Here is a 26,520-nt window from a genome sequence, read left to right as displayed (position 1 = left end):
TGATAGTCCAACCACCTGCAATGCAGGAATATGCAGCTGCCCTATATGGAATCGAACCCGCAGCCTTGGCGTTATCAGCACCAACTGAGCTATCCAACCGATGCATGTGTTTCTATTGTTATTTTCAAGGAACAGAGCGATTAGTTTGCAACCGTGTCGATTCACAATAACAGCAGTAATGAAAAAGAAAGTTTAGGGTTAACAGCAGGAGAGTCTTAATCTCAGGGTCGTGCGTTCCAAACCCATGAAAGATTCCTGAAGTGCAGGTGGGTTGGGCTACATGACCCTCATAGTACCTTCCAACTCTGCAATTCTATGATTGTGTTTCTAATGTGGCTCAGAAGTCAGAGGAGGAAGTAGGGGAGGGCAGAACCTCGTAATTCATGTGTCATGGCAGGTGCAAGAACTACCATGGAAATTATTGTTGGCTACAGTCACAGTAAACCAAAGCTGAAGCAGTGAAGAGTCTGACTCATATGTATGGGTGCACTGAACGACCTTTTTTTGATCACATGTTGTTTGCCTTCAGCACACTTCTTCCGCTCGCTCCTGTGAAACCTTTACCAGGTCTGTGTTCTGAACAGTAGAATATTATTGCTGGTTAAGTTCCCTTGATGTTTGCACAGTTAAGGTACATACCTTACCCAAGTCTATTTCCCATTGCTGTGAGGAAAAGCCATTCACCCTCTCCTCACCGACTGTAATATAATGGTGGGTAGAATATTGTGTCCCCCAGTGGTGCTGCTCTGGCAAGAGTGTGGGGAAACGGGAAAATTAACTCTTTACAGCTGTAGTACATACAGTTCGCAGGAACAAATTAGTACCCCTTTGTGAATTCAGTAATAAATGACATGCATGATTATGTATAAGTCAGGTATGATTGGCGAAAAGCAGATTACAGTATCCATTCATCTATTCTTTCTTTCTTTCTTTTTTAAAGTAGCTTCCATGATAATGTCCTTCCACAAGTATCACCACGGTTGTGGTGCTGATGGAAGAAGCCAACAGATAACAAGTTTATTTTCTATTTAGAAGCATGTGTAAAATCACTTTAATACCTTAAAAAAATTTCAAAGTGGTTGCCATCTATAAAATTATTAGGTGTACTTATATACAATGGAAATAAATAAGTAAATAATTTTGTCCAGGAGCACCTTAGAGACCAACTAAGTTTGTTCTGGGTATAAGCTTTCGTGTGCATGCACACTTCTTCAGATACACACTTATATGCAATGCATTGCGGTTAAGTCTGAAAACCACTCCAAATCTGCAACTCCAGAATCACTTGTTCCATGTTTAACTTACATTAAGTAGGAGTACTATGGACTCAGGTCTGCAATTGTTCATGCTGTTGTACGCACCGATGCTCCCACAGTGATCTATACAAGGTAAATGGGAATACATTAGCTTGCTATGCTGAACAAATTGAAACAATTGAGAACAATGTCCAGGGCTGTGCAGATGTCTCTATCATAAACCTCAACAACCCTGAAGTGTATCAGCTTTTAGAGTGCTTATCATGGGGGTGTGATGTTTCAGTTTTTAAAGTCCCTTTCTGGATACTTTGCTGAACAAAGGAGACCAGACTAGAAGGGAATTTATGTACACTCATACTATTGCAATCTATTGAATTTTTATTTTTTAAAAAACACTAGACCAATAAAAGTCAAAACTAACCACTCATATAAGTGAATATTCCAGGCTTTGAGGAACAGAACCTAAGCCGAGGGCATTTACTTCTGCTTTTCAGCTTTCTCTGTTCTTCCAGCTCCTCTGAAGAAGGTCAACTAAACAACCAGCAGCTGAACCATACAAAGCCAACGTGGGCACAATCTGGTTTGCAAAATACAGCCAGAGGCAACCTAGATACATACAAACAAGTATACATTTCTTTGTATGACTCAACAGTAAATATCGAAATGGCCTAAACCCTGTACATTTCAGATCTAGCATAAAATGGAACCACCAAAGGCAAGTATAGATTTTCCTGATCCTGTGTTAGTTGGGCAGCTAGGTTACATAGCAGAATGTGCAAAGGAACATGTGGCTGGACAGCTCCAGGTAACCTACAAATCCTATGCTGAAGCAAAGCATCACTCAAAACAATATACTATATATGTTTGCAGTCAAATTACAATGGGATCAGGTGGAGGAGACTATGTGACTCACTAGCCTGTTTCCAGGCTTCATTTTATAATTGACTGGCTCAGTCTTTTGGTCACATTTAGATTCTGATGAATCAGACATGGCTCCTTGAAATGTATCCCATGCAGATGTTTCAGGTAGACAGAAGCTACTTGATAGAAATGTTCCGTGCTTTTTTTCTGGGTGCACAGTACCAGCACCTTTTTTTTTCTAGAAGAAAAGCACTGGCAAATGTTGAAGACAGTTCTCAATTGGTTTTTCATGCTGCATATAAAACCACTTTAATGCACTATGAACAGTGAGAGAAAGAAGCTTATGGCCCCATATGCACAGTCTTAATTGGTTCAGTACCCATACAATTGCTTCTAATATGAAAAATGTTGTTTAACGAGACTTTTGCCAATATATCTGTGAAAACTAAAGCAACTGCTTCTGGATATCTAGTTGCATATCTCACAATGGCCAGTATAAACTCTTTCTGCTTCGTAGTGAGTTTGGGGAAGAACATCTATATAAATATATCTAGATAATGTGTATGCCTCTATTCGATAGATTGGTGTCCTATAAACGTCAACAAGTTTAGAGGAGCATTCATATTTTTTTTTGGTTATTATTCCCTTTAACAGATTATCCTTCCTCTAAAGTATATGACACATCTGTGGGTTATTTTGGTTTGATAATAACTAACCTTGGGGATGCGGGTGGCACTGTGGGTAAAACCTCAGTGCCTAGGGCTTTCCGATCACATGGTCGGCAGTTCGAATCCCTGCGGCGGGGTGAGCTCCCGTCTTTCGGTCCCAGCTCCTGCCCACCTAGCAGTTCGAAAGCACCCTTAAGTGCAAGTAGATAAATAGGTACCGCTTTATAGCGGGAAGGTAAACGGCGTTTCCGTGTGCTGCGCTGGTGCTGGCTCGCCAGAGCAGCTTCGTCACGCAGGCCACGTGACACAGAAGTGTCTCCGGACAGCGCTGGCCCCCGGCCTCTTAAGTGGGATGGGCGCACAACCCTAGAGTCAGACACGACTGGCCCGTACGGGCAGGGGTACCTTTACCTTTACCTTTAACCTTTCCTCCCAGAAATGACTGTTTGGTTCCTTCAGAACTTGTTATTTCTATATTGTTTTCTCTCTCTTTGTTTTTCAAGCTTTAATAAAATTAGCTTAATAAAAAAGAACTTGATGTTTCTGAATCAGCAGCATCTTGTCTGGGATAACGTGAACCAAAATCTTTTAAAAACTTTTGTTGGTACTTTAAAAACCCCAACCAAAATCAAAACCCTGTTCTAGTTCCAGTTCACCTTGATGGTTTTTAACTTCTGCTTTCCCATATTCATTTCCTACCATTTCTTTTTCTTTCCCATGAGTTAAAATTTAACTGCCCTCTTTTTTCCTTTCACTGTGGAAGTACTGGGTTTATTGAAATGTTGGTTTTTTACTTAGTTCCTTGTAGTCATGTTTATTTAGCCGTTAAACCTCATGATGTATCTTTATACGGAAAAGAACAACATGACCTTCTATCATACCATCTTCATAAAACTTTGTCTCAACAAATAATGACACTGCTGACCATACCTATGTGACATTTTCTCCCTCTTTTAAGAAATCTCTATTTCTGTGGAGAAAAAGCTGGGTTGTATGTCAACAGATACATATTATGTTTTAATATATGTTGCTTTGGGTCACTTTTGTAAGGAAAGCAACTAATGAATATAATAGATCGATCAATTTAATAGTAATAGTACACTCTGTTGAATAGCTCAGATGGTTAGGGTGTGGTGCTGATAATGCCAAGGTTGCAGGTTTGATCCCATTAAGGGACAAATGCATATTTCTACATTTGATGTTCCTAGATGATCCTCAGGGTCCCTTCCCACTCTGCAGAAGTTGGTGCTGAACTATCAAAAGGACATCCACCCCGAAGCTGAAACCACTTCTCTTCCAAATAACCGAGTCAAACCTCTGCTCTTACGTAACTTAACATGTTTCTCCACAGCCTCAAACATTACAATTTTTGTTTGCAAGGGGTTGCTCCAGCCTACCGATCATTTTGGTTGCTGTTTTCTGCACCATCTCTTTACAGATGCAATAACCAGACTAGTACATAGCATTGTAGGTGTAGTCACACAGTAAATTCAAAGGAAGGCAGGGAAATCATGGCAGTTTTATTCTCTTTAAGATCTGTAACATAGAACTCAACATTTCTTTTTTATAGCTGCCACACAGTTGGTCAGCATTTTCAATGTGCTATATCCAACGCAGCCTCATGATCCCTTTTGTTGTCTGTCACCACCAATTCAGACCCCATCATTGTATGTGTGAAGTTACATTTTGCCCTCATGTGCATTACTCTTACATTTAACTGCACCTGCCATTTTAATTCCCATTCTCCCAAGATGGAGCTCTGCAATCCTCTTTCATCTTTACCACCCTGAATAATTGGGAGCCATCAACAAACCTGGCCAACTCATTGGTCATTCTTAACTCCAGATCATTCATGAGTTTGTTGCATGGCAAAAGGACACACCACATATGCCCATATCCATCCCTTGGGGGGGGGGGAGATGGGGTGGTATGCTTTCCATTCCTATTTCAAATCTAAACATCCCCAAATGACAAATTGTCATTTCTCAGCTTCACACCAGGTGGTGGTGTTCAACCTTTCTCCACTTGAAACTAAGAGAAGGGTTGGAGAATGCTTTGCCTGCTGTCTCCCTTCCTGCTTGTGACACCACAGACAAGAAAAGGGAAATAAGGTTTTTTTGGGTTTGGTTTTGGTTTTTGGAAAAAAGATGCATTTTGTGCAGTTGTGCTACATTTGCAAAGGAGGGGAGGGTGACTTCTCCCTGCGAAAATGCTGTGATAGGTCTCAGTTCCTTTGGGAGCTCCTCTTTGTGTAAGACGCTAGTGTGTTTGGACCAAGAAATCTGATAGTGGGACCCACACACCTCAATCTATGTGCTTCCAGTCCAGCCCACAGGTTCCTGTTCACAGGATCCCAAGCATTGCTACACTGCAGTGCTACCCTGATGAAAGAAGACTAGCTAGGTTAATATAACAGCCGTCCTCCAGGTTGGCTTGCCAGTCTGAGCAATTTGGCAGTCAGAAGAGCCGACTAATGATGCATGAAGCTCTGCCCTTATTCTCTTCATTTAGATGATTTACCATATTTTTTGCTCTATAAGACACACCTAGTTTTTAGGGGAGGAAAACAAGAAATAAGAAGCCTCCTGAGCGAAGAGGGAGCGCTCCTCCCTCTTTGCTCAGGAGGCTTTGTGGGGCTATCCCTGAAGCCAGGAAAGCAAGTGGGATTGGTGCTCTCCTGGCTTCAGCGAAAGCAAGCCTCCTGGCTTTCCCCCGACCTCCCGCAAGAGCCGCACGCTCTTTAAAGGGAGCGCGGCTCTTGGGGACTTTTGTGGGATAGCTGCGTGAAGCCTCTGCAGGACAGCGGGATGAAGGCTCCCCTCTCACTGTTCTGGCTTCTGGGATAGCCCGTGAAGCCTGCATTCGCACACACATTTCCCCTTACTTTTTAGGAGGGGGAAAGTGCGTCTTGTAGAGCGAAAAATACGGTATATACCATTCTTTGCACAACCCACAGGGTGGTTTACAACAGATTAAAAAAGAAAACCCCCACCATCCTTTAAAACACAGAACAGATAACTAAAGGACAATTACTAAATAGCAGCAGCAGCTTTTATTTCCCAGCATTGCTGCCTTTCCAAACCTTGCTGCCTACCTGTAAAATTTTATGTCACCTGCCTCTGGGCCTTTGCTTCCTTCCTTTGGAGCTTCACTTCATGCTTGTCCTGCGGCCCCTTTTATGCCCTAAGTCTTCTCTTCAGCTTGGATTCACACCCAGCACCCCTAGACACACCTTGAAAATGGACCACTTGGGACCTGGCCCTGCTGGGCCTTCACACTTCGGTTGTAGTTCATACTCTGATTATGTCAGCAGCCCAGACCATTAAAGTGTAGCTAAAACCCTTCCCTAAGCTACCGTACTGAGGTGCCCAGGGAGGCATGTTCTTCTTCTGCTGCTGCTGCACCCCCTTAATGCCTGATCTACTTGTACACTTTTAAATAAACAGATTCATACAAAGAAACCTTTATCAGTGTCATCCTATACATGTCTATTCAGAAGTAAGCCCCATTAAGCTTCCTGGAATCTTCTCCCATGAACGTATGCCCAGGGCTGCAGCCTAAGCCTACAGACCTCTTTTCAAAAGTCTTCCCAACAGTATTATATGATGTGAATTTCAGTAGCTTTACTATATGTTTTGGGACCTGCCTCTAATATCTTTGTGTGCACACTAATCTCTGAAAAGTGAGAGACTCCAGGAGTGCCAGCACTTGCCCAGGGTTCACTTTCTTTGGACACTGGGGACTGCAGTGTCTTTAGGATATATGGTTTTACTTAGACATCTATACAACCTGAGCAAAAGATAGAAAGGCTCACAGTATTAACACTCCAACAGATCTCGCTTCCCCATTAGGTTTCTAGGAGGGTCCCAAACTCATAGCTTTTGATTCAGCACAGAGAACAAGTCAAACCTCTGTCTCTTTTCAGCTCCCAGCTTCAAACCAGACTAACGTAAAACAAAACAAAACAAAACCTAGATCTTTAATGTTTTCCCACCCATAAGATGATATGACATCCAGCCAGGTGAAGAGGGAGGATGCTTACCCACTCCTGAAAGAGCATCAAAGGAAGCTTTGATTTTGCTTCTGATTCAGTGACAACTCTAGAGATGATTTGCTGTATGCTTTTGGTAATGTTACAGGGAGCTAGCAATTGCTATATTTTACTCACATGCCTTGAGTCTCACCTTCCTGGAACCCAAGAGGAAATTCCATTCTGAAATCCTGCAGGATGATAACCACCTATTTCCAGAAGCCCTTTCTGCCAACAGCAGCCCCATCATGTTCCATCTTGTTCTCCATGTCAGACAAAATGAAATAATGCATATTGACCTTGTGATACAATTATGGGGACAACAAGTATGTAAGACAGATTGCCCATTTGCAGCACAACCAGACTCTCTAGGTCTGCTGAACAAAAATATAAGTTTTTTACAGCATTGCAGGACAGCATTTTTGAGCCATTCATCATCTTATTTGCAGTGTTGGTGAAAATAAAATGATATACTATGAGCTCAGTCACTTGAAACCTCACATGACCCTTGTGGTCCCTTCCAACTCTACAATTCTATGATTCTATGAAACTATTAAGTATTGCATTGTATTTTTCGACATTAGGAAAAAATACAATGCAACGAATGCTTATGGGTTAGCAGAACCTAGATCAAACGCCTAGAACATATGCATAGGAAAACTAGATAGCTGACATTTTACAGCCCTGCATGCTAGCATACCCTACTTTTATAGAATTCAATTATCCAAATCAGTGAATATAAAATTATTTATTGCATGTTTATGCCCCTTCTGCTGATAAGCAGAAATTGCTATGAGTCTACACATACTACACATACCTACAAATACCTTGGGTGTTGCCCGTCTTTCGAGGAAAATATGATTGCTGACTTTCAAAACTCCACATGCCACCGTCACTTGTCCATAGAGCCTTTTGTTCTCCACACTGGAGAAAAAGGCGAATAAACCTGATTTAACTAGCTTTCCTCAAACTTCCTGTGGCATCAAGTACTGTATTGTGGGCAGGCTTCTAAATAAATGGTGAGGCAGATGTTTGTCAGTTGCAAACATTAAAGATCCTTAGCAACACTCTTTAAATCTAAAGAGAAACAGATGTCAACAGACTGCTATAGATGTGGAATAAATTGAGTCAGAAGTAAAATGCACCACTTATAGTTACCGTACTTTGCCAGTCACTATGTTCCAAGCATGTAAAGAAGGATCTTTGCTTAGGTATGTAGCTTTCTGGATGGCATTAAAAGAGTGTGGCACATGTAAATCGCCAACCAAAATGAACAGCCAAAAAAGAAAGCTGGAATTATTGGAGTCAGTAATATTAGAGAGGGAGGCTGGCTCTGGTTTCCCTAGACTGCAGGCAGCTTCCATTAAAGGACAATGTGTGAGCAGTTGTTATTTTTATATTTGCACACATCTGGACTGAGGCCAGTGATTTCAGCCACATGTTCTGCAGCTGAAGAGCTGATCCTAGTCACCTTTTAAACAATAAAGCTGCATGAATAGATCTACATTTTGCTGGTAGGTGGAGCTGAAATGCACATAAGTCTGTATTAGATCGGGGTGTTATTTAGAATCACAGAATTGTATTGCCAACAAAAGTTGGAAGGGACCCCATGGGTCATCTAGTCCAACCCCCTGCAATGCAGGAATCTCAACTCACACATTCATGGCAGATGACCGTCCAATCTCCAAGGAAAGAAAGTCCATCATTTTTGGGATAGCAAGTCACCTTAGCAGCAGTGAAATTTATTACAGAATAAACCTGGTTAGGAATATGCTGCCAGCCTAAGAATATTTATTACATGTTTATGGGTCTGAAATCAATAGGATGAACTACTAAGAAAATTTACATAAGGCCATACAGCTAAAGTTTGAAATGTGCTTTCAAAGTTCCAAAGCAATAAATGGAACTGAAGCCAGAACTACTTGCTATCTGTCAATCTTGTGTACTAAACAAAGGACATAATTGTAGACTGGCTTGGTTAGACTGGAGGTGTCAGTTCTCACCTTCCATATACCGTAAGCAGCAGCAGCAACCAATTCCTTTTTTGCTATGCTGAAAAACCCCACCAAGTTTCCCCTCCCAATCTGAGTGATGACTGAGACCTTTTTAGTTCCATATAGTAGTTCGCTAGGAGAAGGTGGAAAGGCCTTTGATCAGTGCAGCCTTGGGGCAGATCAGTTCCTCCTCACTGGGCTCACACTCAAGAGATGATCTTGTAAATATAAATATGCAAGAGTACCAGGGTGGGACTGCTGAACTTGTTTTGCAAGATCTAAGAGTGCTTTCTTGTAGCATTGATGGATCCGTGCTCACTCCACAGTGAAAATGAGCAACCAGAACCTTTGCCAAACTCACCAAGAAATCATCACATCATTGAATTGTAGAGTTGGAAGCAACCCCAACTGTCATCTAGCCCAACTCCCTGCAATGCAGAAATATCAAGCTGAAGTTACTTTCAGAAAGTATAGCCAGGATGGTACCCTCTAGATGTAGACTACAACTCCCATAATTCCCAACCATCATCAATGTTGGATGGGGCTGATGGATTAGCTCAGTTGGTTAGACCATGGTGCAGATAACACCAAGGTTGCAGGTTCGATCCCTGTATGGACCAGCTGCATATTTCTGCATTGCAGGGGGTTGGACTAGATGATCCTCAGGGTCCCTTCCAACTCTACAGTTCTATGATTCTATGATTCTATGAAATCTTCTGGATTTGTATTCCAGCAACACCTGGAGGGAACGACTGTATATTGGCTATTCCTGACCTACAATATTTAGAGGATGCAGGTGGCTAAAGTTAGCACAGTACATTGAATACCATATTTTTCCGTCTATAAGACGCCCCCATGTATAAGATGCCCCCTATTTTGGGGGACTCAGATTTAAGAAAATGGGGAGAGATGTATCCGTGTATAAGACCCCCCCCCCTAATTTTTGACATTATTTTTTAGGAAAAAACCCTAGTTTTATACACAGGAAAATATGGTAATTCTTGTGCAGAAGTCACAATTTTGGAATGAGTACCTGGGCAGGTGTGTGTGTGTGTGTGTAGATATAGATATATTTGTGTTTGGCATTCATGTGCATTACGTTTTGTCTGCAGCTGCTTGTATCTCCTCAAATAACAATGTAATCATTCTGCCATTTCTGGTTTTACAGTTTCATTCTCTTTTGCTAGTTTGGTCCTCTTTAAAGACACATTGTATGAACTGAAAGAGCTTTTAATGTTTCTGTTGCTTTTATTTCAACAGCTTCCTTTAAGGAAACCTCTAATTTATGTTGCCAAACTGACAAGAGTGAGCCAACTCTCTTTCTGTTGTAACTTGTACTACGGAGATGTGGGAGTCTTTCTGCAAAGCAATACTCACCTCTGCCTCACTGGGCAGGGCCTCTAAGCACACCATTGGCTCTCGGTGTGACTGATTAAGAAAGCCAACTTGCAGCCAACAGTAGGAAGCGCTTGGGAGTTGAGTACAATACTTGAGCCTGTTTGCTGCTCAGAGTGCTCGGCTGAAGGACTTTGCAGGTTACATTTTCATCAAATCGAAGGACAATACAAAGTCAAGAGCCTGCTAATCCACGAAGGAGCAGAGAATTCCAGCCAGAATCCCAATATACAAAAAAGCCATGGGGATATTATACTCACAGGTATGTAAGGCGTTTCCTTATCTGCTAGAATACAACAGAAGTCTAGCAGGTCTGTTTCAAAGGATTTATAAAATCTTATTTAAGTACTTCCTCAAGTGTAACTTTAAAAGTGACCTGAGGATCTAAGGCATAATCATAGCAAGTGTAATAACCAGTTTTTCATACAGTGAATTAGATTACAAATAGCAAGGGCAGGTATTTGAAAGATTATTGTGGTTTATGGCAGCTAAACAGCATGAACTGGGCATTCTTTCCTAGAGTCCTCAATATGGATATTTCTGTAGATCTTTGTTAATGAGAGGGGCAAAAAATGGTGAAAAGCAATGCTTTTTCTCATGTGCACCTCACATTAGACCCATCCTGTAGCTTAGTTCAAGTCCTGGCCTGTGAACCTTAATGAAACAAGCCACACACACACAAAATTGCCCTTATTTAAAAAAGAAGAAAAAACTGTAATAAACGATAGTTATTTTATTTTATAAAATGTATAGAATGCTTGGGGGGGGGGATCCAGTGTTGTTGTTTTTAAAAAACCAAACTATATGAACAATTGTGTAATTTTGCGTCAACTATCTGTATACATTTGTAAAAATGTTTCCCCCTATTAATGAACTTAGACAGTTGTGTGCTGATAGACAGGGAGTCATTAAGGAACAGCAGATGGTGTATCAGCATTCTTTGGAGAACCCCAAAATATGCAGAGACATTAGAAAGCTCAGTGATAGGGATTGAGTAAACTCAGTGACATCCAGGAGCCTTGGAATGTTGAGTATCATTTGGAAAAGAAAACCAGAAAACTGGGGACAGCAGCAATGAATGGGCTTGCTTGAACCTATTTCAGCTTGTAATATCCTGGAGGAGAGCATGCCTGTCTGCCTGGGACCCTGAACAGAAGCATTCCTGTGAGAGGGCGTGAGAATACCGAATACACTTAATCCCAGATTTAGAGAAAAACTTATTGGTGTTTGTGATTTTGGGGTGTAGCACTACTGCACTGCTCAAGAAAAACCTGTTTCTACATTTTAAAGGATCATTATCTAAATGTACAGCATGTGGAGAAAATGTGAATGCTTGTTAAATGTGAATGGGAAGAAGACATTTCTGACGTACACATAGATGAACCAGTTGTCATGTCTGGTTGGATAGCATTCCATTTCAGGGAATGATCTGGGTCTTTTGCATCTAGCCTCTGTGTTCTTTGTTTTACTCACACATTTTATTGCAATGCAAAAGGCAGAGGGCCAGGTTTGTTTGCTTTTACTGGAGGTGCATAACGCATGCATTCCTGTATAAGGCATTACTGCCTTACTTCCTTGTGGGTCATAACTGCCTTCAGAACCCCAGCATGTGTCTCTTATGTTCAGGACCAACTGGTGAGGTTAGAGCTCTTCTGATCAGTAGATCCACTCTTATTGTTTGTTTGTCTGCTCCCAACTTTACAAACCTCCTTCTTCCCATATCTGTTTCCTCCATCTTTAATAATGCTTACCCTTCACTTTTATTCAGCTACAATCTTGCCCCTCTTAACATTGCAGCTGATGCTATTTCTCCTTATTCATGCTTTTAGTCAAATCCTTGGGCCTGTCTCTTGTTAATTTTCTAGGGTTGTTGGTGTTTGTTGTTTTGCCTCTGCTTGTCACTCCACCTTTTCCATTTCACACTCTTTCACACATACGCATTCCCTTTCTGTCCTCCATTCCTCCACTTTTGCACTCTCGTATTCATTCTCTCCTTCATGTCAGACTACCACTCTACCCAGAGACATACCTAGGGATTGGTGAAATTGGTCCCTGCTGGGGGCACAGGCCCAGTAAGGGTGCAAAAATCACCCCAGAAATCTGTCTCCAGTTGTCTGTGCAAGGTTGTAAGTTTAGAGAAGAGCTGGGAGCTAAGTGGTAAGTGAAATGGCAAGGTAGACCACTGGAGACTATGGAGTGTTTGACATATAGGAGTTTGGTGATGTGCTGCCACTGTTGCGGTGAGATCAAACACAAGAGAAGTTTCCCATCCTCCTTGCACCATGGCCCAAAGGCATGCGAATGTTTTCACTCTTCCTCCTTGCCTGTCTCTTACTCTGGATGCCTTGCGTACTTGGGCCATGTAAAATGTAGGAATTTCTAATGTGGCTATTGTGGTAAAGTGATTCTCTCCCCCCCCCCTCCCAGGGGACTGTGCCAATACAGTTGCTTGCCAAGGGTGCAAGGGACCCTATGTATGCCTCTGACCCTACCTTCACACTAGGGATGTGAGAAGGCCGCAGTTTCCATTCTGACCTGTATTTGTCACAATCAGCACCGTCTCCTTTCTACTGCAGTTCAGCTTCCACAAAATACTACATTATTCATCTCACAGTGTGCATGGAGTGTTAGGGGAGGGGTAGTACCTCTGATGAGGGGCATGTCCTGCTCCTTCTTAGGTAGTTTGTCCACCTTTGGTTCCCACTCTGAACTCAGCTCTCACCTGTGACTCCCAGACATCTGAAGGCAACCCTATCAGGAAGTTTTTAATGTTTGATGCTTTAGTATGTTTTATATATTCTGTACGCCACCAGAGTGGCTGGGGAAACCCAGTCAGATGGGCAGGGTATGATTAATAAAATTATTATTATTATTATTATTATTATTATTATTATTATTATTATTATTGAAGCTGTCAGCATGCGACAGCATCTCCTCCCTAGGAAACTGCTTTGACTGGCCAGCTAAACCAGGTGAGGGTAGCCAATGGGTCTCAAACACTCAGTGAGTTAGAGACTTCCCCTGCATGCGAAGACAAGCTCTGGCAGATTGAGTGGCCAAGACTAACAACCAAGAAGGCAGTTTCTGCATGTGCTGGAGAGGGAAGTGATGGGCAGATGGGGCTCCTGAACCTGGGAAGGTAGCCCATCTAGGAGAAGGAAAGTTCTGATTCTAAATCTCTGCTGCCTTGCCAGATATCTTCGGGAGAAGAAAAAGCTGAGGAGTAAAACCTATACAAATGTTATGTACTGAGTTGAATAGGATCCAAATTGCAGCAGTCTGATTGGTCCTAGAACAAAAGGATTCAGAATGCAGGAGTTTGATTGGTCCGCAGGAGCCACCCAATCCAACTCCAGGTGGAAGTGAATCCGCAACCTGATTGGCCTACAGGAGAATCCCAGAATTAGCCAATCACATGGGGCCCATTGTGTAAATAATGTATATAAAGCAGACAGTTCGGGGAAAATCCCATTCCTCACTACTATGAGCTGAATAAAGAGCATGAAATCCACACTCGACACTGAGTATATTTCAACAAATCTGGAGTGGAGTCCTAACAGAGTTGGATGGGACCTTCTACACTTCCATCTGGCGACTCCTGCAGCCAAACTGGTGCCTAATGTATTGCTCTGCTTTCCTTTGGACCACATCAGCAAGCCTGAGGGGGGGAGGGTCTTGTCATTTGGGAAGCCCAGGATCTCTACACACACTGCCCAGGCTTGTGTCACAGGGAGGCCACTTTGGTGCTGCTATATAACACAGTGGTTTGACTTCACCCCTGGAGGTACACTCCATTGTCTCTCGAGACAGACGGATGCCAGCAACAACATCTTGCCATCCGCTATTCAATGTAAGTTACATAACCTCTTATGTAAGTTACCTTGATTTCAATGTAAAGGAAATGTCAAAACAGTGTGTAAAAGAATTACATCTCCTAAAAATAATTTGTTTGGCTGATTTCCATTCATGACCACAGATGAACATGCAAACTGCAGCAATTTCAGCTCCCTTTTCCATTTTCACCAGAATGGTCTGACTTCCCTACTTCATTCACATGCTGCCTTTTGCTTTTCTTCTCTCTCATGAGCTTCCATTCATCCTCATTCTTTCTGCTGCCGACTCTTTTGCTGACTCATCCTTGCCTGTATTTTGGTTCACCACTTTCCCCTTTTCTTCCTTGGTAGTTGGGACATACACCCGTTGTGTTTTTCACCCCCCCTTTTTTAATAAATAATTTTTATTTGATTTTACAAATTCATTCACACTCAAAATAAAAAATAATAAAAATTACACAAGATTCTTTCAAATCTCTAGACTTCCCTCTGCCCCTTTGTGGGTTCTTTAGTTAACTTTTTCAACTGCATACTATAAGCCCTCCTAATTTTCCAGTCCTCCATTATGTCCAAAGTCTATGTAACATTACAAGAGTTATTTAATACCTGCCAAAGAGTTCAAGTGTTTACAGTGGTCTGTCAAATATAATATAAATTTCTCCCATTCTTTGCTGAAGTTCTGGTCCTCCTGGTTTCTGATTTTCCCAGTCATTCTTGCCATCTTGCATAATCCACCCCACCTTTATCCTTTATCAGGCTGAGTAGTGGCCCATCCCCAGTGCCCCACAATGTTACATTCAAATGGACTGCCAGCGCCACACTGCCATTTAGGGAAACCTCTGTAGGGGCATCCCCACATAAAGTGTTTAAATCATTACTATAGCATATAAAATAGTGACCATGACAAATGTTCATAAGAATGCCCTTTTTGTATTTTAATCTTAAACCTATGCAAGAGCAGAATATTGAAGCTTGCTGGCAGCTAAATGATTTCAAGTGAGCAACAAATCAGCTCTCATATCCTCCAACATTTTTTTCAATGAAAATAGGTACACCCCATTCCATAGTAATAATAATAATTTTATTATTTATACCCCATTTATCTGACTAGGTAGTCCCAGCCATTCAGGGTGGTTTCCAACATATATTAAAACATTTTATATATATAGTACACACACACACACACACACACACACACACACACTTCCCCCAAACAGGACTGACTTCAGATGTCTTCTAAAGGTTGTACAGTTACTTATCTCCTTGGCTCGGGGTTCGCATAGCCATATACCCTCCAACAATTCTCCAATGAAAATAGGGATGTCCCAAGAAAAAGTGGGACATTCCAGGATCAGTAAGAAACTGGGACAGTTTCTGTAAATCTGGGACTGTCCCTGGAAAAAGGGACACTTTGAGGGTCTGAGCTCTGACTAGTGTAATAAATATCCTTTAAAAATGCTCTTTTAGTAAATTCCCTTCAACTAAGATTGAAGACAGATGACTCCATAGTTTGTCAGTGACCAGTAGTGAAGCCTGTTGAGTTGCCTAAGGTCTTGTACTACTTTTGGTTCACTGGCCTTACTGCTTCTCTGATGCAACCCTGCTGCCCTTCCAGATTTGGACATGAGTGTAATATGTATTACACATGTAAGGAAAGAGGGTGTCCTGCTGCTGTTGCTGTTACTGAACAGCATGAACAGCACTGAACAGACATGAGGGGTGATCGGGGAATCTGATCTTTGCAAATTCTGAAAGGAAGCCTGAGTCTCAGCTCGCACCCATTTGGAACATCTGGGATCTGCGAAAGCCAGTGTATAACTGACTTTCAGTTGATTCCAGTCTGGGACAGTGTAGTGCTCTGCTGCTGTCTTGGAACTTCAGCTCCCATTGGGGCCGGAAGCCCCAATGATAAGACATGATGGGAGTTATAGTTCACTACATTTGGAGGGGCAGTACATTGGCTACCCTTGTCCTAGACTAATGTGCCAGGAATGGCTCCCCCCCCCCACGAGGTTCTGGAATTCCCAAATGTCTCCCAAAGAGTTTTCATCTCAAAATTTCTTTTGAAATGCATGTTTCAAAACTATCCTAAAGCTATCCTATCTTTAAAAGACATCTGAAGGCAGCCTTGTTTAGGGACATTTTTAATATTTAATGCTGTGCTGTTTTTAACATTTGATTGGGAGCTGCCCAGAGTGGCTGGGGAAACTCAGCCAGATGGATGGGGTATAAATAATAAAGTATTATTATTATTATTATTATTATTATTATTATTATTATTATTATTATAAAAGACATTTGCAAATGGACAATGATTTAAATAAACACTTTAATGTATTTTAAAAAATATGTCACAGCTTAATACAGGGCATGGCAGAGGATAGATGTGAAAGCGAGAGAGACAAAAAATAGACTGATGCTACTTCAGCCCCCGTTCCCTGAGCTACTCTAAATTCTTCTTTCTCCAGACTTCCATATGTATGGTTTTTGTGCTTGCATGGTGAGCTCAGGTGGCTTTTGAATCCAGTCCATCTGAATATGTAGTATGCATTCTCTCACTACTTTCTCAGTCTTCTTACTGCTTGTGAAAGTTAATGATAAACTAGTTTGTCTGTAAGATGCCACAGCACTCCTCCTCTTCCCTCTGCTACATAGAAAGGTCTGTTTCAGGTGCCACATGGGTGCCAGAATTCTTGTATGTGAGATGAACAAGGAAGCACGCGGGATGTTTTAGCGGCAGGTGTTTCAGCTGTGACTCTTGCAGGTTTCCTTTGGATTGAGCCAATGGTGACTAATCTGCTAGCACCACTCTGTGGATTTAAACTGTGACTGCAGTTTTGAATGCCACATGACTCTTTCTTTAGCTTCTCCTCACTTAGAAACATTAGGCAGGGTGGGAGGCTTTTGCTGTATATTTTGCTTTATAGGAGTTGAGTATACAGTATCATCTGATTTCATGCCACTCAGAATATTCTGCACTCCCTCCATCAAAACTCAGGTGTAAATACATGTAAATGTGGGGTCTTTCACAAAGACACCACAGACTCCTCCATAAGCAACAAGAACAAAGGGTTGGGGCTCCAGATAAATATTACTGTGTACCTCATGTGGAATGCCCTCCCACCAGATGTCAAGGAGATAAAGAACTACATGACTTTTAGAAGACATCCGAAGGCACTCCTGTATTGGGACATTTTTGATGCTTGGTGTTTTATTATGTTTTTATATATGAGGGAAGCTGCCCAGAGTGGCTGGGAAAAACCCAGCCAGATGGAGGGGGTATAAATAACAAAATAGTTGTTGTTGTTTATTACTATTAACTGTTGAGGATTATGCCTAAAGACCAGAGAATGTACAAAATCTGCTGATATATGCACATTCACTAGCACATGTGCTTTAAATGTACAGTGTACAGCCTTGGCAGACACAAAAAAGAACAACAGAACTCTTTGTTTTTGGGGTAGGCATTGCTGTTGAAACAGGAATTCAGAAGGAAGCAAGTCTGACACATATCCCCCAAATCCCCAAATGAGACTATGTCAGTTTTCCTTTGAACGGAGGCTATAAAGAGTAATCTGCTAGCCCCACTCTGTGGATTTCAATTGCAACTGCAAGTTAAACTGTGTGGGCAGATCTAGCCCAAACATTTCTATCAAGAAGTTGTGGTAGTGGGGTTGCATTTGTGTTTTTGCTTTACTTGCATTGATTATGCAATCTAAGGTAGCAGTTTCTCATCTGGTTTTGCTCTCTACTCCGCAATATTTAAGTTTTCTTGCATTCCCAAAACTTGTGTGGTGGTAAGGGTGTATGCTCTGTAACAATTTTCTTTCATGTGGGGCAGTTCACACTGTGGCGCTGTGGTCTAAGCCACTGAGCCTAGGGCTTGCTGATCAAAAGGTCGGCGGTTGGAATCCCTGTGACAAGGTGCGCTCCCGTTGCTCGGTCCCAGCTCCTGCTAACCTAGCAGTTCTAAAGTATGCCAGTGCAAGTAGACAAATAGGTATCACTGCAGCGGGAACGTAAACGGCATTTCCGTGCGCTCTGGCTTCCGTCAAGGTGTTCCATTGCACCAGAAGTGGTTAAGCTAGGCTGGCCACATGACCCAGAAAATTGTCTCCGGACAAACGCTGGCTCCCTTGGCCTGAAAGCGAGATGAGTGCTGCACCCTACAGTCGCCTTTGACTGAACTTAACCACCCAGGGGTCTTTTACCTTTACCTTTTTTTATCACACTGTAGTGAAGGTGAGTTTCAGCTGCCAGTGAAGTGTTCATTTGTCTACTCTGCTGCACACCCAGACTCCTCTTAAGCTTGGCCATGTTGGAAATCTTACACAGCTACATTCATGGTGATGGACTCTCCTTCCTTGGATGTTTTTAAGAAGAGGCTGGATGATCATTTGTCATGTGTGATCTAGTTGAGATTCCTGCATTGCAGGGAGTTGGACTAGTTGGTTCCTTCCAACACTTCAATTCTATGAAGGATCTAGATGTGCGGTTTTGTAGTAATCTGGTTAGAGTAGATGGAAAGCTCTCTGCATGCTCATGTCTAGTCAGCAAAACACCACAAGTCTAAGTCTAAGTTTGTTAACCTAAGACACTTTGTTGAACTGTCTTCATTTCCCACCTCTTATTCTTCTGCAGCCCATTTGTCAGGCAGCTTATAATAATGACTTCAATCAACTGCAGCTCCTTCTGGAAGAAGACAGTAATTATTTGAATGTCCAGGACAGCTTTGGAGGAGACACACCATTGATTTGTGCCTGCAAAAAGGGGCACAACAGAATTGTCAGTTATCTTCTGAAAATGAATGCTGATGTAAACATAAAAAATAAGGCAAGTCTCAGCAAACGTATACCCAATGAGGTCTTCCTTTATGTTACTTATAACATAATGTGATCTATACTTATGTCATAATGTGATCTATACTTTGAAGTGGAGGGGGTAAGTTTCTCACTCATTATTTGATTAGCTTAAAATCCTCAGATATCCAGAAAAAGATAGATGCTGTTATTCACTTTTCCCATACATAAAAATTTTATGCTCAGACACAGCTTAGACATTTAGAAGGTATGTCTCAGCAAAATCTTTCTCACATGCACAGTTCTTATAAAATCAAACTATAAAACCACAAAATATATAATCAAAATAACAACAACAACCCAATAACGACCCCCCCAAAGAGCCACATTTTAAAAGGGCATAGGATGTCAATCAAATCAACCAAAGGCCTGGTGCCTAAAGGTGTATAATGAAGGCGCCAGGCAAACTTCCCTGGGGAGAGCATTCCACAGATAAGGAGCCACTGCAGAGAAGGCCCATTCTCATGTTGCCACCCTCCAGACCTCTCAAGGGGGAGGCACATGAAGAAGGGTCTCAGAAGACGACCTCAGAGTCCAGGTAGGTTCATATGGAAAGAGGCAGTCCTTGAAGTATTGCAGTCCTGAACCCTTTAAGGCTTTATAGGTCAAAACCAGCACTTTGAATTGGGCCCGGAAACTAATTGGTAGCCAGTGCAATCAGACCAGGATCCGTGTAATATGTTCAAACCATCTTGCTCTGGTGAGCAACCTGGCCTCTGAATTCTGCACTAGCTGAAGCTTCTGAACTGTCTTCAGAGGCAGTCCCACATATAATGCATTGCAGTAATCTAACCTTGAGGTTACCAGAGCATAGACAACAGTATTTAGGCTATCCCTGGCCAGATAGGGTCATAGCTGGGTCACCAGCTGAAGCTGATGGAAGGCACTCCAGGCCACTGAGGCCACCTGAGCCTCGAGCAATAGCAAAAGATCCAGGAGTACCCCCAAGCTAAGAACATGCACCTTCAGAGGAAGTGTAATCCCTTCAAGAGCAGGTTAAATCCCACCCAGCTTGTCTAGGGGACCACTTATCTGGATTGAGTTTCAGTTTGTTGGCTCTCATTCAGTCCATTACTGAGGCATATTTCTCATAGAGAAAAAGAAGGAAAATGTGCCCCAAATATGTCAAACATAAAGGTAAAGGTAAAGGTAAAGGTACCCCTGCCCGTATGGGCCAATCGTGACCGACTCTGGGGTTGCGTTCTCATCTCACTTAAGAGGCCGGGAGCCAGCGCTGTCCAAAGACACTTCCGGGTCACGTGACCAGCATGACGAAGCTGCTCTGGTGAACCAGCACCAGCACAGCGCACAGAAATGCCATTTACCTTCCCCCTATAAAGCGGTACCTATTTATCTACTTGCACTTAAGGGTGCTTTCGAACTGCTAGGTGGCCAGGAGCTGGGACCGAGCGACGGGAGCTCACCCCGCCGCGGGGATTCGAACCGCCGACCATACGATCGGCAAGTCCTAGGCACTGAGGTTTTACCCACAGCGCCACCCACGTCCCAACATGTCTAACATACTCTGTGTATAAAATGGAAGGGAATTGGAGCTATTTGCCTAATATAATGCGAGTTCTTCTGCTTCTCTCTAGAAAGAACGAACATGTTTACATTACGCTGTCAAAAAACGGTTCAGCTTCCTTGACTACCTGCTCATTATCATCTTAATGCCTGTTATGCTTCTTGGGTATCTGCTCATGGTAAGTTCAGCAAAAGAATGAAAATAGCATCTTTATATACCAGCCTTCACAAAGCTTCACCAACCTGGTGACATTCAAACAGCATGGCCACCTTGTCTGGGAATGATGAGAGTTGTAGTCCAAAATATCTAGAGGACAGCAGGTTGGTGAAATCTGTAAGATATTAGCAGATCTAGGGAAGCATGATGGGTTTGGTCGCACCAGGCACAGAACTTCTGGGCTGCCACAATTATGACATCCAATAGAAGGCGAGAAGCAGAATGCTGGATTTTGGCATTGCACATGGAGCCACTGAAACTTGAGGTGCCAAGGTTCCTCACTGGCCCCACACCCCATTTTCTGGACATATTTTCTCTCACAACATACTTTATGGGCCCAACTATTACTTGTGCTCCCTTGCTCTAAATGGTAAATCAACTCAACTGGGTAATCCCATTGTCTCACTCTCAGAACAGAAAGTACAGTGGTACCTCGGGTTACATACGCTTCAGGTTACATACGCTTCAGGTTACAGACTCCGCTAACCCAGAAATAGTGCTTCAGGTTAAGAACTTTGCTTCAGGATAAGAACAGAAATTGTGCTCTGGCAGCACAGCAGCAGCAGGAGGCCCCATTAGCTAAAGTGGTGCTTCAGGTTAAGAACAGTTTCAGGTTAAGAACGGACCTTCAGAACAAATTAAGTACTTAACCCGAGGTACCACTGTATACATATATTGGTTGTAGCCATTAGATATCAACCTTGGCTTGTGTGCCAAAGATAGCAACCTTGACCTAAGTGACCCTCATCCTTTGCATACCAGGGCCCGTTCAAATATTTCCAAAAGCCAGTGTGCACCCATAGGCCTTGAGTGATTGTCACATGTAGAAGAAGAAGAAGAAGAGTTTGGATTTGATATCCCGCCTTTCACTCCCTTTAAGGAGTCTCAAAGCGGCTAACATTCTCCTTTCTCTTCCTCCCCAACAACAAACACTCTGTGAGGTGAGTGGGGCTGAGAGACTTCAGAGAAGTGTGACTGGCCCAAGGTCACCCAGCAGCTGCATGTGGAGGAGCGGAGACGCGAACCCGGTTCCCCAGATTATGAGACTACAGCTCTTAACCACTACACCACACTGGCACCACACCACACATGTGACAATAGAACTTGTTTTCTATGGTTAACTATGCATACTAGAAAGCCACAAAGCAAATTACAGCTTCCTAGCAAATAGGCATGCACATGACTTTTTTTTTTTAAAAAAAGTGCATGCTTCTCACACAGAATTTATATAACATGATGTAGTGCATTCTTGTAACTGCAAGTACAATGCACAGAAATGAATGGAGCCCACTTCACAGTATACCTGTGTCAGGAAACTGCCATCAGAGCCAAGGGTGAAGGTAAGGCTCCCCAATGACGCTGGAGAGGGAACCAGCAAGGAGAGAGGGGGAGCCTCCGCTGGGGAAGGAAATAGGCGTGACGCTAGGAAGAAAGGGGAGGCTGAGGGAGCTTCGGAGGGAGGGCTCCGAGACTGTTCCAGCGAGACCAGCGGGGAGAGCACAGAACCTCCGCTTGGGACGCCCACTCTGCGCAGAAAGCTTCCGCGCAGGGAGGCTAGGCGGAGACTTGGTGTCAAAGAACTTTTATGTTGGAAAAAGTTCAGGAAACGCCCACTGACGGATTCTGCCAGTGATTAAGACAGCCACGGAGTAGAGGCTGTCCAGCCGGGGGAAAGTTTTAACCAAACAACTCAGCTTGGAGCAGTTTGCGGCTTACGCACAAGCAACCCCAACCCCCATTACACCTGCATAGGATGGTGACATTGCATATTAAACTTTGATCACTACAGACTTCATTCACTAAGTAACTGATTATTTCAGTGGTGAAGGCTAGGGGGAAACAAACATTTTGATACAATCTTGCCGATAAAATGTTTAAAAAGTTCCACATCATGAATAGAAGTAAGTTTTCTTTGTTGTACAACCCAGTATGAGAGTTTTCTCATTGTGAATATAAACTGTCATTCTAACAATGCCCCATTGCCCATCTGTGGAACAGGTATCCAGAAGTAAGCAGAATGAAAATCTTATCAAGATGCTACTTAGAGCTGGTGTCGATGTTAATGTTACAGATGATGTAAGTGGACATATATATCCTTGGAGGGTTCTAGGACAATGATATAGTGGAATCCCCAGCTCTTTGCATTGGGGGTGATCAAAAAGTCATCTTCTTTTTTGGCAATCACTTGTAGCTGAGTAAGATTGTCTTCCATGGATATGGTCTTAACGGTGTGTCTGTAAGCAGCTGTGGAGGCCAAAAGTATAACCATACCCAAAGAAGAGAGGAATGTGTGTGGAAATATCCGGAGCAGGAAAAAACACATGTGGGGCATCCTCTGCAAATGTGTAGTTTGGACTCACAGAGGCCATTAATTTAAATCATTTGTTTTCTATAGCATTTGTGGCACCCTACTCTGTTTCAGCAGCCTTCACTTGCTAGTTGTAGGACAGTAACATGCATTCCTAATCATCACCACCATTCCATCAGGGTGCAAGTTGTTTTAGAAAGTGTAAGAGGACAGGTCCACGTCTTATGAAAGCTGAAGGATAAACTTTGACACAGGGAAAACTGCAGAGGTTGGAGTAAACCGTTAGGGGTTTATTGTGTGTGTGGGGGGGGGAGAGACACCAAATCATTAGAAGCATAACACAGCTACAAAGTTACAAGGCTCACAGCTCTCCTTTCCTCTAGAAATAAAGGATGCATTAACAGAGAAGCATTAGGACATGACTGAAACGTCTGCTTCTATAATAATGCATATCTTTCCAAGGGTAATTGTTTGGTTCTTTTCAGTCAGGAAGGACAGCTCTCCACTATGCCTGTGAAATGAAGAACCCATCCATTGTTCCTCTGCTTGTAGGAGCAGGTTCTGATCTCTCTATAAAGGACAAGGTAAGAAAGTCAGAGCTTAATACAGCTATAGTTTTGACTGACTTTGACTAGGCTTCTGGTTCATCCTCTCTTCTGGATGGTACCAACTATTGTTGAGGGAGAACCTGCTGTCCCAAGTAGTTGTCCATTTCTAGAATGAAGGCCAGCACTGCTTTGTCCCTCTGGAAGACCCAGGCTGTTCATCATTTGTTTCTCATGTAATTGATTGAGGAAAGCCTTGATGTTTGTATAGTTCCCCATATATCAGGTATGTCACTAGTTGTTGGACTCCCATCACCCCTGAGTCCTATCTACTGGTTATGCAGCTTGAAGTCCAACAATATCTGGAGAGCTTTATGTTTCTCATCCCTAATTTACATCTTGCAAACAATCTCAACCCTTGGGCATTCTAATTTAATTTTTACCATCTAAAAACATTCCACTGTAAACTGAAATGTGCAGCTGATTATGGGAGAGATGTAAGAGCTGGACCATGCAGGATTATACTATTCATTTTGAATGATTTTTTTTTCCACACACTGTATCTGCTCTCAAGAGCACCTGCACCAGCTGAATTGGAGCCCTCAGAAATCCTTTTGTAAATTCACATAAAAATGACCATTCTCTCTTGGCCATGAATAATCTCAAATCTTCTGCAAGGTGAGCAATATTGCATTGCAGTATGAAGACACCAAATATGCTTTTTCCATGTTCAGAGACCCACAATACTAAGCTGTGCCTTTGTTGAAGAAAAGTATTTGACTTGTTTCCTTTTTGTGTGTGTTGTTTCTGTCACTAGCTTTTGTAACAGCGGCAGTATTTTATTCCTTTGCACAAAGAATTAAGTGTTCATATTAGCAAGACTGGGAATATTTTGGTCAAAATTGCTTCCTCCAGTGGCAATTCTTTTGTACTGATCTCAAAATGGATAAACAATTGGGAATTATTAAGAGAAATCCCATTAATTTCAGTGGAGAAATTCTCCTTCACTCTAGAACCCACAGCTGGCAACAGCTGGCACAATCTGAAGTAGGAATAGGGGAGAAGATTGATTCTGTTCATTATTAAAGGTAAATCTATCCAATCTGCACTTTCTGAAAAAATGTGAGAGCTGAAATACAGCCACCCTTCAAAATTCTCACTAATCCATCTTTCATTATTTCATTCTCCATTATTTACAGAGATGCATATATTAGGGGAAAGTGTATCTAAAAGTGTACCTAAAAGTTAATACAAGTGAAAATAACATACAAAAAGGAATTATATTAGGAGAAATTGCTGGCAAAAATATGCATATTAAGTCAAAGCTGCATACAAACAAGTGTTTATGAGGAGAGATTCGTACTGAAATGCTGGTGGAGTTTCATGAAGATTTTCCAAATAAATGTACAAATTGCCAAGCAATGTGGAGAACTGAATACTCAAAAACTTGAGAGAACTGAAGCAGGGAAATCTTTCCATCCCTAATCTGAAGGAATTGCATTTCACACAAGAAGCCATAAGTTTAGCCCTGTTGCCCAGCAATATCTATTAATACACACACACACACACACACACACACACACACACACATCAAAATACAAATCATTGCTTATTTTATCTCTTTTTTTCCCAGGAAGGAGAGACTCCACTTGACATAGCAAGAAGATTAAAGTTCACCAACATAGAAAACATGTTAAGGAAGGATACTTAGCCCATAATGTGATGTTGTCAAGCCCGAGTCAGGGGAGGAATCTATGAGGGCAATAATAAGTCCCACAGCACTGACATGTTATAGTAACCTCATGTTTACAGCAGCTACCAAGTTTATACAGCATAGATGGACTGTGTTAAAATCTGCCGCTCCATATGAATAGCTGATGTGACTTGACCAGAAGCACACGGTTAACATTATGAACATTAAGAGCTATTCATTATTTTCATTCCCCCTGTACCAAAGAATGTTTGTAAAGAGTATGAACAATACTATTTATTTGATGTATACTATCTGTAACAGTTGCAACTGGAAACAGATTAATCAGTAAAGATCTATTTTGTATTTTTTTTTTTTTTACACAAGGTGTACATTCTCAACTACATAGAATTAGAAAGAGCTGCCAATTTATGACATGGGTATCATAAATGGCAGAACAAAGGGCTGTGTGGGCATGCCTCAGTAGGAGCAGAAAGTTTGGGAAGCTGAATATCTGTCTCTTCTACTTTGTGCTGTTCCCACTCCCAGTAGAAGCAAAACCGCACTAAGGACCTGGGAAGTAGGGTGATAAAGGAAGAGGGAATTCAGACAGGGTGGTTGACAGGTTGAAAGTAGACAGAAGACTTAACAGCAGAGATCTACAAAATGATAATAGGAGATATCATTTTCTTTTCAATATTTATTAAAAGATAATCTGGGAAGTATTTGCTGCTAGCTGTGTTCACAGGCCATTCTTTTCTTCGGAAGACTGAAGGAGCCAATAAGTGAGCAATTTTAGATGCCCAGAGATTATTTAGATTGTGCTGTTTGGATTTTTCTCTCTCTCCCTGTGCATTTCAAATGTCAAACAGATACATCTTCCCATCTAGAGCTGTACTACAACTCCCATTATCCCTAGCTAGCAGAACCAGTAGTCAGGGATGAGGGGAACTGTAGTCCAAAAAACAGCAGGCAACCCAAGTTTGGGAAGAAACCCAGGAAACAGCTAATTAAGTTTGTTTTCTTCTCTGACCAACACCACAATAATAAAGTAGAAAGCAGTGGGTTCCCCTCTTGGGGGTACTCAAGGGTATGTAGTACCAGCACTAATAAAAAGAAATCCCAAGATTATTTATGTCAGTGTTTCCCAAACTTGGGTCTCCAGCTGTTTTGGACTACAACTCCCATCATCCCTAGCTAGCAGAACCCAGTGGTCAGGGATGAGGGGAACTGTAGTCCAAAAAACAGCAGGCAACCGAAATTTGGGAAGCACTGTGCTGTTTTGCCATATATGTAACTTGTTACAACAACATAGTTGCATCAAGGGAAAACTAACTAAA

The 26,520-nt window shown here is 42.2% G+C and overlaps 1 protein-coding gene across 2 annotated transcripts; it reads left to right on the top strand.

Moving 5' to 3' along the window:
- The first annotated feature begins 10,246 nt into the window (after positions 1 to 10,246).
- On the top strand, positions 10,247 to 25,556 carry ANKRD22 (ankyrin repeat domain 22). 2 transcript variants are annotated; one of them, XM_081862001.1, is made up of 6 exons: positions 10,247 to 10,466; positions 18,679 to 18,870; positions 20,492 to 20,599; positions 22,636 to 22,713; positions 23,431 to 23,529; positions 25,124 to 25,556. In XM_081862001.1, the coding sequence occupies exons 1-6, from the start codon at positions 10,446 to 10,448 to the stop codon at positions 25,199 to 25,201; spliced, it is 576 nt and encodes a 191-aa protein (XP_081718127.1). In that variant the 5' UTR covers positions 10,247 to 10,445; the 3' UTR covers positions 25,202 to 25,556. The 2 variants fall into 2 exon arrangements, with proteins under 2 accessions (XP_081718127.1, XP_081718126.1); XM_081862000.1 differs by having other exon boundaries at positions 10,251 to 10,466; positions 18,679 to 18,874; positions 20,496 to 20,599.
- Positions 25,557 to 26,520: the final 964 nt, after the last annotated feature.

This window comes from Podarcis erhardii (genome assembly GCF_964252035.2).
Source record: "Podarcis erhardii genome assembly, chromosome: 5".
In the NCBI taxonomy this organism is placed as follows: domain Eukaryota; kingdom Metazoa; phylum Chordata; class Lepidosauria; order Squamata; family Lacertidae; genus Podarcis; species Podarcis erhardii.
This window is presented reverse-complemented; position numbering and strand designations above follow the sequence as displayed.